The 12,925-nt window shown below is 46.8% G+C and overlaps 1 protein-coding gene across 1 annotated transcript in view; it reads right to left on the reverse strand.

Annotated features, from left to right (window-relative positions):
* Window positions 1–12,925, reverse strand: part of Pygb (glycogen phosphorylase B) — a 51,225-nt gene that overhangs the window by 31,906 nt on the left and 6,394 nt on the right. Inside the window, 1 exon segment of the mRNA XM_087911127.1 lies at window positions 151–252. Coding sequence (XP_087767253.1) covers window positions 151–252 — 102 coding nt within the window.

Genomic DNA, 12,925 nt, shown 5'->3' on the forward strand with positions numbered 1-12,925 from the left:
CATTCTCCCTGGAGGAAGAGGAAGAGGCGTGCTGCCCGCCAGCACAGTCCTTCCTGGTCAGGCAGCACACGCCAGAGCACCAGTGTCCACGCCCAGAGAGCACAAGTCCTAACACCAGTGAACACTCTGCAGGGGACAAACTAAACCTACCTGATAAGTGGCTTCGTCACAGGCAGTCTGAAGACCCAGGTTCACCATGGTGTTCTGCAGCGTGCGGCCCATGTAGAATTCCAGGGAAAGGTAATAGATTCGCTGAAGAAGTAAAGGAAAGAAACTTAGGTTTCCCATTCTGTCTGCACACAGGGAAGGCACAGCAGGGAGGGAGTCACGGAGCTCCTGGGGAGGGCTTTCATGTGAACCCAACACTGATCCCGGCAGGGTAGCCCTACCCTCCTGAGTCTTTAGTGCACAGAACTGACTCGGACAGAGGATCAGGTCATCCCAGAATCTGGGAACAGGCTTCCGTGGCTGGCAGATTCCACAGTGAGCTAGGCTGGCCTCTTACTAGACGTATGCCCTAAGACAGGCTGCTTTTGCAGCTCCGACACAGGATCAAACAGCCTACAGAGGAAAGGTTACCAATTGTTAAATACATGCTGGCCATCATGTGTGTTCTGTTGTTCCTGCTGCTGGAAAAGACTAAGGCAGGGTCAGGAGGGCTGAAGCACACAAGTGAGACCCTATGTTTGAAAGGGTGGCTTTTGGAGCCTACAGGAAGTGCACAATAGCCAGGAATGCGGATACTGGCAACCCAGTGAAGGCATTCCCTCAAGGCAAAGCCTGGTTTTCACCTGCGGTGAGATAGGCTTGCTTGGTGTGGGGTGTGGGGTGTGTGCATGACTTAGTGTGGTGTGACTGTGGCCACACACAGTGCTCCCAGACCCGGCAGGTCCTATGGGCTACTGTCAAGACTCAGAAATCAATACCCCACCATCAGGTGCTAACATGCAGAGACATCTTGGAAGCCACTTCAAAATGTGACATCCCAAGACAGGGGATGGCTCTTAGCCAAGTTCCCTTATCTACCTGATTGAGAGTCCCCAAAAGAGGAACATGATGCTTCTCTCTCCTTCCTGACATTCTTTGTGTTAGCCACAAAGAACTAACCCTCAAGGACAAAGACTGACACTGACTGTCATGTTGTCCCTGGACCACTTGGCATTGCAGAGGACCCCCGCAAACTGCTGCTGGGTCTATGGGCCACTCAACATTGCAGAGGACCCCCGCAAACTGCTGCTGGGTCTATGAGCCAAAGCAACTTTTCCACAGATCGAGCCACGCTGTGTTAAGGATTCCCTTAAAAACTGGCTTCTCCAGAGAGTTCTCTAACAAATCATTTACTAACCCTCTGAAAATTGCTGTACCTATACTTCCTTCTATGCGGTGCACAGGGTATTTACGCCATAACCATCTACCACTACTTCTCCCTTCAGCATGTGCTATCAGAAGTCAGGCCTGACTGGGCCTGGTGGTGGATGCCTGCCACCCAGCTACTCGGGAGGCTGAGGCAGCAGCAGGAGGATCACCCTTTCAAAGCTTGTCTGGGCAACTTAGTGAGTCCCTGTCTCAAAACAAAAGTTAAAGCGGCACAGGCACACGCCTTTAATCCCAACACTTGGGAGGCAGAGGCAGGCAGATCTCTGAGTTCAGGGCGGGCCTGGTCTACAGAGCAAGTTTCAGGACAGCCAGGGCTACACAGAGAAACCCTGTCTTGAAAAACAAAAACAAAAACAAAAACAAAAACAAAACAAAACAAAAAAAACCAAACCCAAACAAGCAAACAAATAAATAAATGATAAAAAGTTAAAAGGCTGGAGAGATCACTTGGCAGTGGAGAACACTTGCCACCTTTCTAGAGGACCTGGAGTCAATTCCTAGTAACCGCACCATGGCTCATAGCTGGCTCTACTCCAATCCCAGGCAATCTGGTACCTTTTTCTGGTCCCTGCAAGCACCAGACACATACAAAATATCCTTATTTATAGCATTCATACATTAAATAAAACTGAGGATATAGCTCTGAGACAGCACCCTTGACCTACACACACAGGCCCTGGGAGACTGGGGAGACTGCAGAGGGCAGAGGAACATAGACTGTCAGATGCCAAAGGCTCGGAGGACAGTGGGCGGGAGGGGGGATGACAACTAAAAGGCATGGTGCGCTCATCAGTGTGATGAGCGCAAGGTCTTTGACTGTGGGCCCGAATGCACAAGTCTGCGAGTGGTCTTCCCTTGCTTGCTCCCTCCCCAGCTCCCTTCTCCCACTTTTGCAGATCAAACCTAAGGCCTCCCATATGCTAGGCAAATTCCCCCACACCCAGGCATCTCCCCAGCCCAATTTGCACATTTAAAATGGTAAATTACATAGCTATGAATTTTATTGCAATATAGCTCTTACCCAAAGAAAACACAGTATTAGAAAATCAAAGTTAAAATAAATCTAACAATATGTTTACATTTGTTTATTGTCTGTGTGCACATGCTATGGCACACGTGCGGAGGTCAGAGGACAGCTTTAATAAACCAAATTTCTCCTTCCACTATGTAGGTTCTAGGGATCAAACTCAGAGAATTGGGCTTGGCAGTAAGTGCTTTTATTCACGGAGCTATTTTGTCAGAAATTCCACAACAGCTGAGGCAATAGGATAACACCTCACATTTAATAAAAACAAAACAAAACAAAAACCTTCCAATTGAAAGGATGGTGGGATAAAAATGCCCCGTCACACATCCTTTAAAACTGGCCAGCCATAGTAAGACAGATAAAGTAGGGCCTGCGGTACTTATCTTCAATCCCAGCACTCAGGAGGCAGAGGCAGGTGGATCACTGTGAGTTAGAGGTCAGAGTTGCATGGTGAGACTTTGGTCTCAAAAAAATAAAACTGGAGGGGATGGGAGGGATAGAAGGGGAGATTGCTGAAACAGATTACTGGAAAGGGGTGCATTTCAGGGTCACATAGGTGCAAGGGAATCTCCCAGGAATCTATAAGGATGATCGCTGCTAAGACTCCTAGCAATAGCGGATATATAGACTGAACTGGCCATCTCCTGTGACCAGGCCAGATTTCAAGTGGAGGGAGCAGGAAACCAGCCCGGCCACATAACCTTCAACCTACTTTCTGTCTTGCCTGTAGGATATGCTGGGGTAATAGTGGCCTAGAGATTGAGGGAGTGGGTAATCAATGACTGGTCTAGCCTAAAACCCATGCCAGGAGTGTAAGCCCCCCCCCCAACACACACATTTCCTGGAGCACCAGGAACTACAGGCTAGATGACTCAGAGACCTAGGATAGAGTAAGTCCCCCCCCACCATTGCCTGGAGCACCAGGAACTAGAGGCTGGACGACCCAGAGACCTAGGATAGAACCAAACACGACTGGAGGGAAAAAATGTCAAAGTAATGATGCCTAACGATATTCTGTTATATATATATAGATTGGTGCCTAGGTTAACAGTCATCAGAGAGGCTTCATCCAGCAACTGATGTAAACAGATGCAGTGACCCACAGCTAAATCTTAGTGGAGCTTGGGGAATCCTGCAGAAGGGAGGAAGGATTGTATGAGCCAGGAGTCAAGGACACAAGAAAACCCACAGAATCAACTAACCTGGGCTCATAGGGGCTCACGGTGAACGACAACCAGGGAGCCTGCATGGGACTGACCTAGGCCCTTCGCATATATGTTACAGATGTAGCTTGGCCCTCTTGTGGTACTCTTAACAGTGGGAGCACGGGTTGTCTCTGACTCTTTTACTGACTTTTAGGACCCTACTCCCCATACTGGGTCATCCTGCCCAGCCTTAATACAGGGGGAGTTGCTTAGTCTTACTGCAACTCGATATGCCATGTTTTGTTGATATCCATAGGAGACCTGCCCTTTCCTGAACTGAAATGGAGGAGTGGATTGGAGGGTAGGAACAGAGGGGGTGGGGGAGGGGAGAAGGACTGGGAGGAGAGGAGGGAGGGGAAATTGCCACTGGGATGTAAAATACATTAATTAAAAAATGTATCAAAAATTAAAAAAAAGATAACAGACAATGGGCAGCAAAATTAGAAAATGTCTCCAGTGTGTGCCACTTACAACCAAGGGGCAGTAGGGCAGCTGTCCACTGTGAGTCCTGCCTTTAGAAGTCAAGGAGAACACTCATAGGCTCCCACGAATGCACAGCATCCACCGGTTCTCGCAGCAGATGCTCACAAGCACACACAATTCAATGTGACCTTTCTCACTCAAGAACAAACTCACAGACACCTTAAAAAAACTCCCCTTACCGGGCAGTGGTGGCACAAGCTTTTAATCCCAGCACTAGGGAGGCAGAGACAAATGGATCCCTTTGAGTTCAAGGCCAGTCCATTCTACAGGGTGAGTTCCAGAACAGGCACCAAAGCTACAGAGGAACCCTGTTTTGAAAAACCAAACCCAAAACCCAAAAACAAAAAATCCCAAACCAAAACCAAAGAATTCCCCTAAACCGGGCAGTGGTGGCACACACCTTTAATCCCAGAGGCAGAGGCAGGCAGATCTCTGTGAGTTCAAGGCTATCCTGGTCTATAAAGCAAATTCCAGGACAGCCAGGGCTATGCAGAAAAATCCCGCCTCAAAAAAAAAAGAAAAGAAAAACAAAACAACAACAACAACAAACCCAAAACAAACAAACAAACAAAAAACTCACCCCCCGCAAAATCCAGGAACCGCATGGGATCCAACTGAACACAGACAAGAAAGGCCGAGAGACGGTGGAAGACATCTCTGCAGCTCCGGCCTCTGTGAGCACCTGCAACAGTGAGTAAACTCACACACACACACACAAAGTTGAGTGTAAAGGTACACGCCCGTCATTCCAGGCTCAGGGGACAGAGGCGGGAGGAGCACAAGTTCAAGACCAAACTGGGCTACAGGGTGAAATAAAAAAACAAACCACCAAGTAGAACAAGTAACTTTTGGGACTTAGATGTATCTATGTACTGAGACATGGCATGGTCAAAAAGCAGAAAACTCACCCCTCAAAGCCTATCATGGACTTCAAGGAAGAGCAAAGCTGGAAACAAAAACGTGGCTGAGTAAGACTAGACAAAATGAGACAAGAAAACAATTAGTGGAAAAAATACTGATATTGGTGAGAAAGAACAACACAGGCAGATTCAGTGTGCCAGAAAAGGAAATAATAATGTCGAAAGAGAAGACAATTCCAGAACACTAAAGCTAACCACTGAAAGAATATATTAAAAGTCACAAAGTCAGAATTTGCTCTCTGCCCTACCCCCATTCTTGATTTGATTACATGAACTAATATTGAATTTCTACACAAATTCCACTATCCTTTCAATGACAGAAACACATCGCAGGGGAACCGGCAAGTCCGTGGACAGCTGTAACTGCACCTGCTGTTGTTACCGGTTCACAGTCCGCTGCTCCCTGCTTTTTAATCACCTTTACGCTTTATTTGCACTGCACTTGAGCCCACTTATTATTTTATAGAGTTTCCATAGTGCAAAGGAAGCTGCAAGTCCTGTCTGGGCGAGGTTTGTTAACAAATGTGGACACATACAGAGTCCAGCTAGATCCCAGCTGCCTAGGAAAATACCGAGTGCTCAAAGTCACACGTACAAATTCCTTTTTCCTGTGGACGGATCTCCAGCCTTCTGCAGGATGATCTCCTCCTAAGCTCGCAAGAGATGCCAACAGATGTCTAAAAGCAAACTCCACACAGCTGAGCATCTCTCCTCTGACACTTTTTTTTTTTTGAATGAGAGAAGCTAAAATGGTCAGGTCTATGCAAATAGTTCAACCTCCAAAATCTAAAACCACTTTTAGTTCTAGACATATATGAGAAGTGACTGTCAACCAATATGCACCATGTTTTTCCATATGTGTGTATCTGTATGCATATTCATGAGAAAAACTTATAAATTAATAGCAATAATGAAAAGGAAATATAATGCTGCTATTTGATAATAGCAAGGAATACACTTAAATGAAGTTAAGTGATTGTGGCGCCTCTCAAAAATACCTTACTTCGCGACAGGTATCAGCAACCCTAACATATTCTTTTCTTTCCTTAGGTCAAGAACTTCCACTTGTTTGTGTACAGGAAGCTCTTTACAGCTTCTGTTTGACATGAAAATTGCCAGCATTGCCCTTTGGGGCCAGCCAATAAAATAAGTCATTTGAATACAGCACTGCGCTACTGCGATAGCCCGCATGACCACCACAAGCACCACTAATGGACAGGCAGAATATACTGGACAAAAGAACGGGTGCAAGAGCCCATTCCAGTGCTCTCAGTACCATGCCAACCAAAGCTCCTGTGTTGCCAGTGCTGGGAACAGGTGTTAGTCAGCGGGGTCTCATAGCCCTACCTCCCAAACACTACAGGCCACTGCTCTTTGTTAGCCCCCAAAGCCTGATGAATAATACCTACTATTGAAGACAACACATCCTTGTGTTATAGGACGCCGAGAAATCAAGCTGGCATCAACCTGGAAACTTCATGCCTACTGGCTAGCTTTCACAGAGCTTGCTAGATGGTTCTATTTAAGCTATTAGGGGAGAAAATTTTTCAACAATTTCATCCAACCATGAACCAAGAGCTATGATAATTATTGTCCCAGTGAGATATGCCCACTGGTGCAATAGTACCATGAATAATATAGAAGTAATCAACTACTTTCTGGTTGTATTTAATGCCTGCTCCACAGGACAGAATTCATGCCTGCTACTGTTAAGCCAAAAGCTCAAGACTGGCTAGGCCCTGGGCCCCAGGCCTGAATGGGGAACCTAATCCTACTATTCTGCTAAATGGGCAGCAATAAACTGCCCCCTAAGTTCTTTATGCCCATACATTAATGCAACTCTTATCGCCCATCAGAGTTTCTCTGGTAATTAATATAGAGATCCATAACAGATTCATTTACAGAGAGTAAAAGAATAAAGGGTGCTCAGATCTCATGAGGACAAATCCATATCAGGGATTATCACAGAAGAGGGAGCAGAACGGCTGTACGTGCCAGAGGTATGCAGTGAAATATCATTTTCTGGGCATGATAAGGCTACTGCATAAATGAGCTTACAGCAGCTGTTTCTGCAAGCACAAGACTTGTACAAGATCAAGCCAGTCAAAAGTCTAGCACAGACATGGGGGAGGACTCATGAAGCCCCACCCCTAACTGAGAAGCGATTGGCAACTGATGGTTGCTAGTGATGGAAGACTGTTTTCCTCAGCGATGTGGCCTCTAAAAGGCTACCCATGTTCCAGTAGATGGTCCTACACCTGTGTCCATACAGATAGTACTAAGTACACTCAGTGTGTTTTGAAAAAGGACATGAAGTTGGAGGGAAAGGTGGTGTGGGGGGATGGGGAAGAGGGAGTGCCAAGTGATTTGATCAAAATACGTTATATGAATATATGAAGTTATAGGGTTTATCTCTAGAATTCTCCATTTAACATCTTAAGATTGCAGCTGACTACAGGTAACAGACTTTGAAAGCACAGGTAAAGTGTACAATGGGGTATACTGTATATACAGGCCGCTGTATCTCTACGTATCTACTGTTGAACTCTCCCTAACGGAAGAAGTATAAAAAGTTGACCAGTCGGGAGTATGATCCATTTTGAATGTTCTATTTTGCTGTTCCTAAAAATGTGTGTGTGTGGTATATATGTGTGATATGTGTTCAAATGTGGGCATGTTTGTTCCCTGATGTGTCTGTGGAGGACAAATGACATCTTTTCAGACCAGTTCTTACCTCCCATTTTGTGGTTGTCTCTGCTGCTGTACTACTATCTCAGTCGAGCTTGCCCGTGAGCTTCCAGATGATTCTCCTGTTTCCGCCTCCTGTCTCACTACAGAAGCACTAAAGATTACAGATCTAGACCAGCAGATCCAGATTTTACAGGAACTCCGGGGATCTGAACTCCAGCCATCACACTTGAACAGTAAGCCCTTTTATCCACTGAGCCATCTCCCCATCACAAAATATTAAGAAAAAAGGAAGGCATGGGTCTCACTGTGTGTGGCCCTGGCTGTCCTAGAACTCTCTCTGTAGAGGATGCTGGCCTTGAACTCACAGAGACACTCTTGTTTCCATTTCCCAGGTGCTAGGATTAAGGATGTGGAAGTACCATCATGTTCAGCCACAAATCTAAATATTTTTAAATTTATTTTTATTATTTTATGCGCATTGGTGTTTTGACTGCACATATGTCTATATGAAGGCGTCAGATCTTGGAGTTAGAAATAGTCGTGAGCTGCCATGAAGGTGCTGGGATTTGAACCTGGGTTCTCTGGAAGAACAGTCAGTGCTCTTTAACCAGTGAGCCATCTCTTTCAGCCCACCAAATCTATATTTTTAAATTTGTGATAGTTTGTCCTTCCTGCCAAAATGTGTACCTTCCACCTAGCACTGTGGAAAGGAAATGTAACTGTGGGTCCCCAAAGACGACACTGAGGACCCAACACATGCTGGGCCTAGCCTTGAAACCTCTGATTGTATTTTCTCACCAAGATGATCATCACCAGGCAATTTCTCTCACATAAGCAGAGAAGTCTCTGGCCAGGGGCAGTCAGAAGCAGTGGTCAAGTAATGAGAGCCCTGGTCTTGACAGTTGGGAGGTGCTTGCTGCTTAGGATTTCAGCAACCTGTTTTAAGAATGTTCTTGAGGGCGGTGGTGGCTCACACCTTTAATCCCCAGCACTGGGGAGGCAGAGGCAGCGGAATCTCTGTGAGTTAGAGGCCAGCCTGGTCTACAGAGTGAGTTCCAGGACAACCAGAGCTGTTGCACAGAGGAAACCCTGTCTTTGAAAAAGGAAAAAAGAATGGTCTTATTTCCTGATCTGTGTTGGTTCTGTTTTTCCCATTTCCTTAAGATGGTTGAGTGAAATCCTCCAACCAAAAGCTTGCCAGAGGAGCCAATCAAGAAAATGGACAGACTTGATGGTCCAAACGGAGGCCCAATTCAGGCTAGGCTGCTTTGGCCAGCTGAGTGCTGAGCACAAGATGCTCACCCTCTGAACACAACAAAGCCACCCTGGGGTTTCTACCAGGCCAGGCTGGTGCTCAAGCAGCTCTGGTTCCCTTCCTCACACTGTTTTAAAGGGTGTCCTAGAACCAAATGAGTTAGCCAGCAGTGGCAGCTGTCGAAAGCAGCCTTGTGGACATTTGTCCATCCCCCTCCCCCACCTGAGAGCAGCCCTTCAATGCTCAGACTCTCCACACTCAGTCCTGCCCACCCTCCAGGGCAAGGGTGCTCTGGGCTTCCCTGCTTAGGGCTGTGGGTCAGAGACTCACTAGCCTGTTTCAGCCAGAGAACAGCAGGATCCTCAAACCTTCGCACTGTGGGCTGTTGACCTTTGGAATCTGTCCATGACTACAGCAAGCCTTAAGTGGCCTAGCGGAAGCCTTTGTGTGGAGGTTGTTTTTGTAGCGCTAAGGATGGAACTCCAGTGCTTTGCTCATGCAAGTGAGGCACACTCCTCAGCCCCACTTTTAAAGTTAGGTTTATTTACCATATGCAAAGCCTGCACTACTAGGGGAAGCACAGAAAAGCCCTAATGAAGCTCTCCAGCCAAATAAGTAAATCTCAAACATGAATACCACACAACATAGTGAGTGGTCTCCCAAAGGCATCTTAAAAGGTAAAGGGTTTACAGAAGTGGAGTTTAATACCAACAGATGGAGCCTTCATATAGCTATTTTTTTCTTTGCATTGCTTTCTCTTTGGGTTTTGAGACAGGACCTAGCTGGGTATCTCTGGTTGGCCTTGAACTTGTGATTCTCCTGCCTCAAGCGGCTGTGTGCCCTTTTTAATCACACCTAGCCTGATACCCTTTACAAAACCACCTCCCCCACTCTCAACCAACTTCTTTTCCCTCTTCTGAAAAAAACCCTTAATTAGGAGTCTCCATTTGCAGAGAGTCTGGGCACCATACTGGAAAGGGAAAGAGAATTTTCCAACATTCGGGGCACAAAACAAAGACTCGAGCAACCACTTTCATTGGGATAGCCAAGGCTGCTGCAGCCAGTCTGAGAGCTCTGTTCCAGTTTCCAGGATCATGTGGTAACATTCCCCTTGTCTGTTTGGTTCTGTGCACTCACTGATGTCAGAACAGCTCTCATCAACAGACTACCCCTGCCTGTCCCATGGTCTTAACATTGCACAGGCATACAACTATAGACCAGTGAGCCAGTGCCCACGGGCCCGGTCCTTGCCCCTTTAGACATAGAAAGCCAAGCCAGGGACTAGGTCTTCGCCCTCCCGTTTCCTTTCTATAAGATGAACAAGGCCCAGACCCTTCCCAGAATGAACTGAGGTCTAATGACAGGAGAAAGAACCCCCTACCTGCCAGATAAAACCTGCCCTCACCTTCTAAGCATAGTACAGAATCCACACTGCATCACCTCGGTTCCTGGGGGTGGGGGGTGGAGAGGGTGTCTCTCCTAGGTCAGCCTTACACACCAAGCATGGCATTTGCCATAGGATATGTGGCCTGCCTGCTACAACTCTACAACCCCCTACCTTATCTAGTGAGTATTCTAGGGCTTGAGAATGCCCTTTCCTGATGGTGGGCTCAGTCATAAAGCAGACTGCTGGCAACTTTCCAACTCAGAGACTTGCAGGAAGCAGAAAGAAGACACCAGCTAGGGGAGGAGGGGCCCACCCAGTACCTCCTGCTGATCTGTGACTCTGAAAGCTAAGCACAGCTCATGCTGAAAATGGAGAGCAATGATTTTGTCTTGAATTGTTAAGTTTTATTTTTAAATTTGATTTATGGATGTGAGTGCTTTATCTGCATGTATGTCTGTACATTCCTGCCCAGAAGAGGGTATTGGGATCCCTTGGGACTGGAGTTATGGATGGCTGTGAGCCACCATGGGGGCCTCTGGGAAAGCAGCCAGGACTTCTAACTGCTGCACCACCTCCCAGCCCAGCAGCAATTTCTTACCGAACTATCCATATCCTCACTTCATTTTCACCTTAAACTGCATTTAAAGGCTGAGAAAAAGCAGGGAGCTACAGCCAAGACACAGACCACACCTGCTCAGCAAAATCCTGCTGAGGACACTAGCCACTAAACTAAATGCCTTTCCAAGTTTCTGGGCTCACACAAATTCTCTTTAGTATATCCTCGGAACCCTATTCTGAAGGCAGAGGAAAAGTCACCCCATGTTGTGCTGGTTATTTGGTTCGTGACTGCTATGGTTTGAGCGTGCACTGTGACCTACAAGCTCCTAAATTCATGTGTGTGTGAAACCATGGTTCCCCAGCCAGGAACACTGCCAAGGGGAGGTGGTCAAACTTTGGGGCTTGGCTAGAGGAAGCGGGTCACTGGGAGCTTTTTTTTGTTTGTTTTTTGTTTTGTTTTGTTTTTCGAGACAGGGTTTCTCTGTGGTTTTGGAGCCTGTCCTGGAACTAGCTCTTGTAGACCAGGCTGGCCTCGAACCCACCTAGATCCGCCTGCCTCTGCCTCCCGAGTGCTGGGATTAAAGGCGTGCGCCACCATCGCCCGGCTCACATGGGTGCTGTAATTTGACCTCCAGCCGAGCCATCTCTCTGAGCCCCACCACAAATATCTGGAATTATTTGTATTATTTTAAGTTATGTGTATGTATGCGGATCTGTGTGTAGCTAAGTGTGCATGAATGCCAGTACCTGTGGAGGCCAGAGATGTCCGATTACCCTAAAGCTGGAGTTACCACAGGCGGAAGCCATTCAGCATGAGTACCGGAATGCACTCACTCAGGTCTTTTGCAAAAGCAGCATGTGCTCCTCTTTTTTTTTTTGTTTTTTTATGTTTTTTTTGTTTTTTTGTTTTTGTTTTTCGAGACAGAGTTTCCCTGTAGCTTTGGAGCCTGTCCTGGAACTAGCTCTTGTAGACCAGGCTGGCCTCGAACTCACAGAGATCCGCCTGCCTCTGCCTCCCGAGTGCTGGGATTAAAGGTGTGCGCCACCACCGCCCCGCTTCCACCTCTAGTTTTTTAATGAAAAAAATCATTTTAAAATACTTGAGGTAGAGATGAGGTAGGTCAGTTACAATATTTCATAAAGTACAGTGGCCCTTATAGCCATCTACAGGCCCTATACAGTAGGAAATCTCCAGAGAAACGAAACCAACCAACAGTCCACACTCAGGGAACAGGAGGCTCTGCGGACTGACTGTGCAGTACAAGATCAAACTCTGCAGGACTCTGCAGGGCAGACCAGGCCGGCAGAACTGCAAGGCCAGTCCATTGGCAAGCCATTAGCAGAATTCATTCTAAGAGGCTTTCAGGCCCTTGAAAAATCGCACTAAGATAAATGCAGTTGGTCTTCGTGGCCAGAGTGCCTACACATTTGTTTTGTTCCTATTATTTTCCTAAGTGGTAAGTATGATACATGCAAAATGACCATTGCTGAGGACACGGTGCACAGACCTATAATCCCAGCAGAGGGAGAGATATGGAAGGACTTGGAAGTGGAAGTCAGCCTGGGGTTACAGCCTCAAATAACAAAAAAGCAAAACAAAACAAATGGCAGGGAGTGCCTTTATTATCCAGCCTCTTCTGATTTTGTGCTCCTGAGGTAACTTAGAGAAATTCACAAGAGTGGACACTGGTGCCAGGAATCACATAGGTGATTAAGGGTTGGATGATGTGGCTCAGTATGGCCTTGACCTTGCTAGGTAGCTGGGGTTGACCCTGATTCTGACTTTCCTGCCTCACTAGACAGCTGGCATCACAGGTGTATGCCACCACGCCCTATTCATGCACTGCCTGAATCAAGTCCATGTCTGTGTCTGTCAGGCAAGCACTCCAACACCCGAAATGGATCCTTCTCCCTCTCTTTTCCACCTGAATGACCTTCCTGGCTTTACCTCATTCTGATCAATGGATCAGAATTTAGCAGTCAAGGATCCAGATTTACCTGAAGAAGTCTGTGATGGTTTGA

Source organism: Myodes glareolus, chromosome 10, assembly GCF_982192425.1.
Source record: "Myodes glareolus chromosome 10, mMyoGla1.1, whole genome shotgun sequence".
NCBI classification, from domain to species: domain Eukaryota; kingdom Metazoa; phylum Chordata; class Mammalia; order Rodentia; family Cricetidae; genus Myodes; species Myodes glareolus.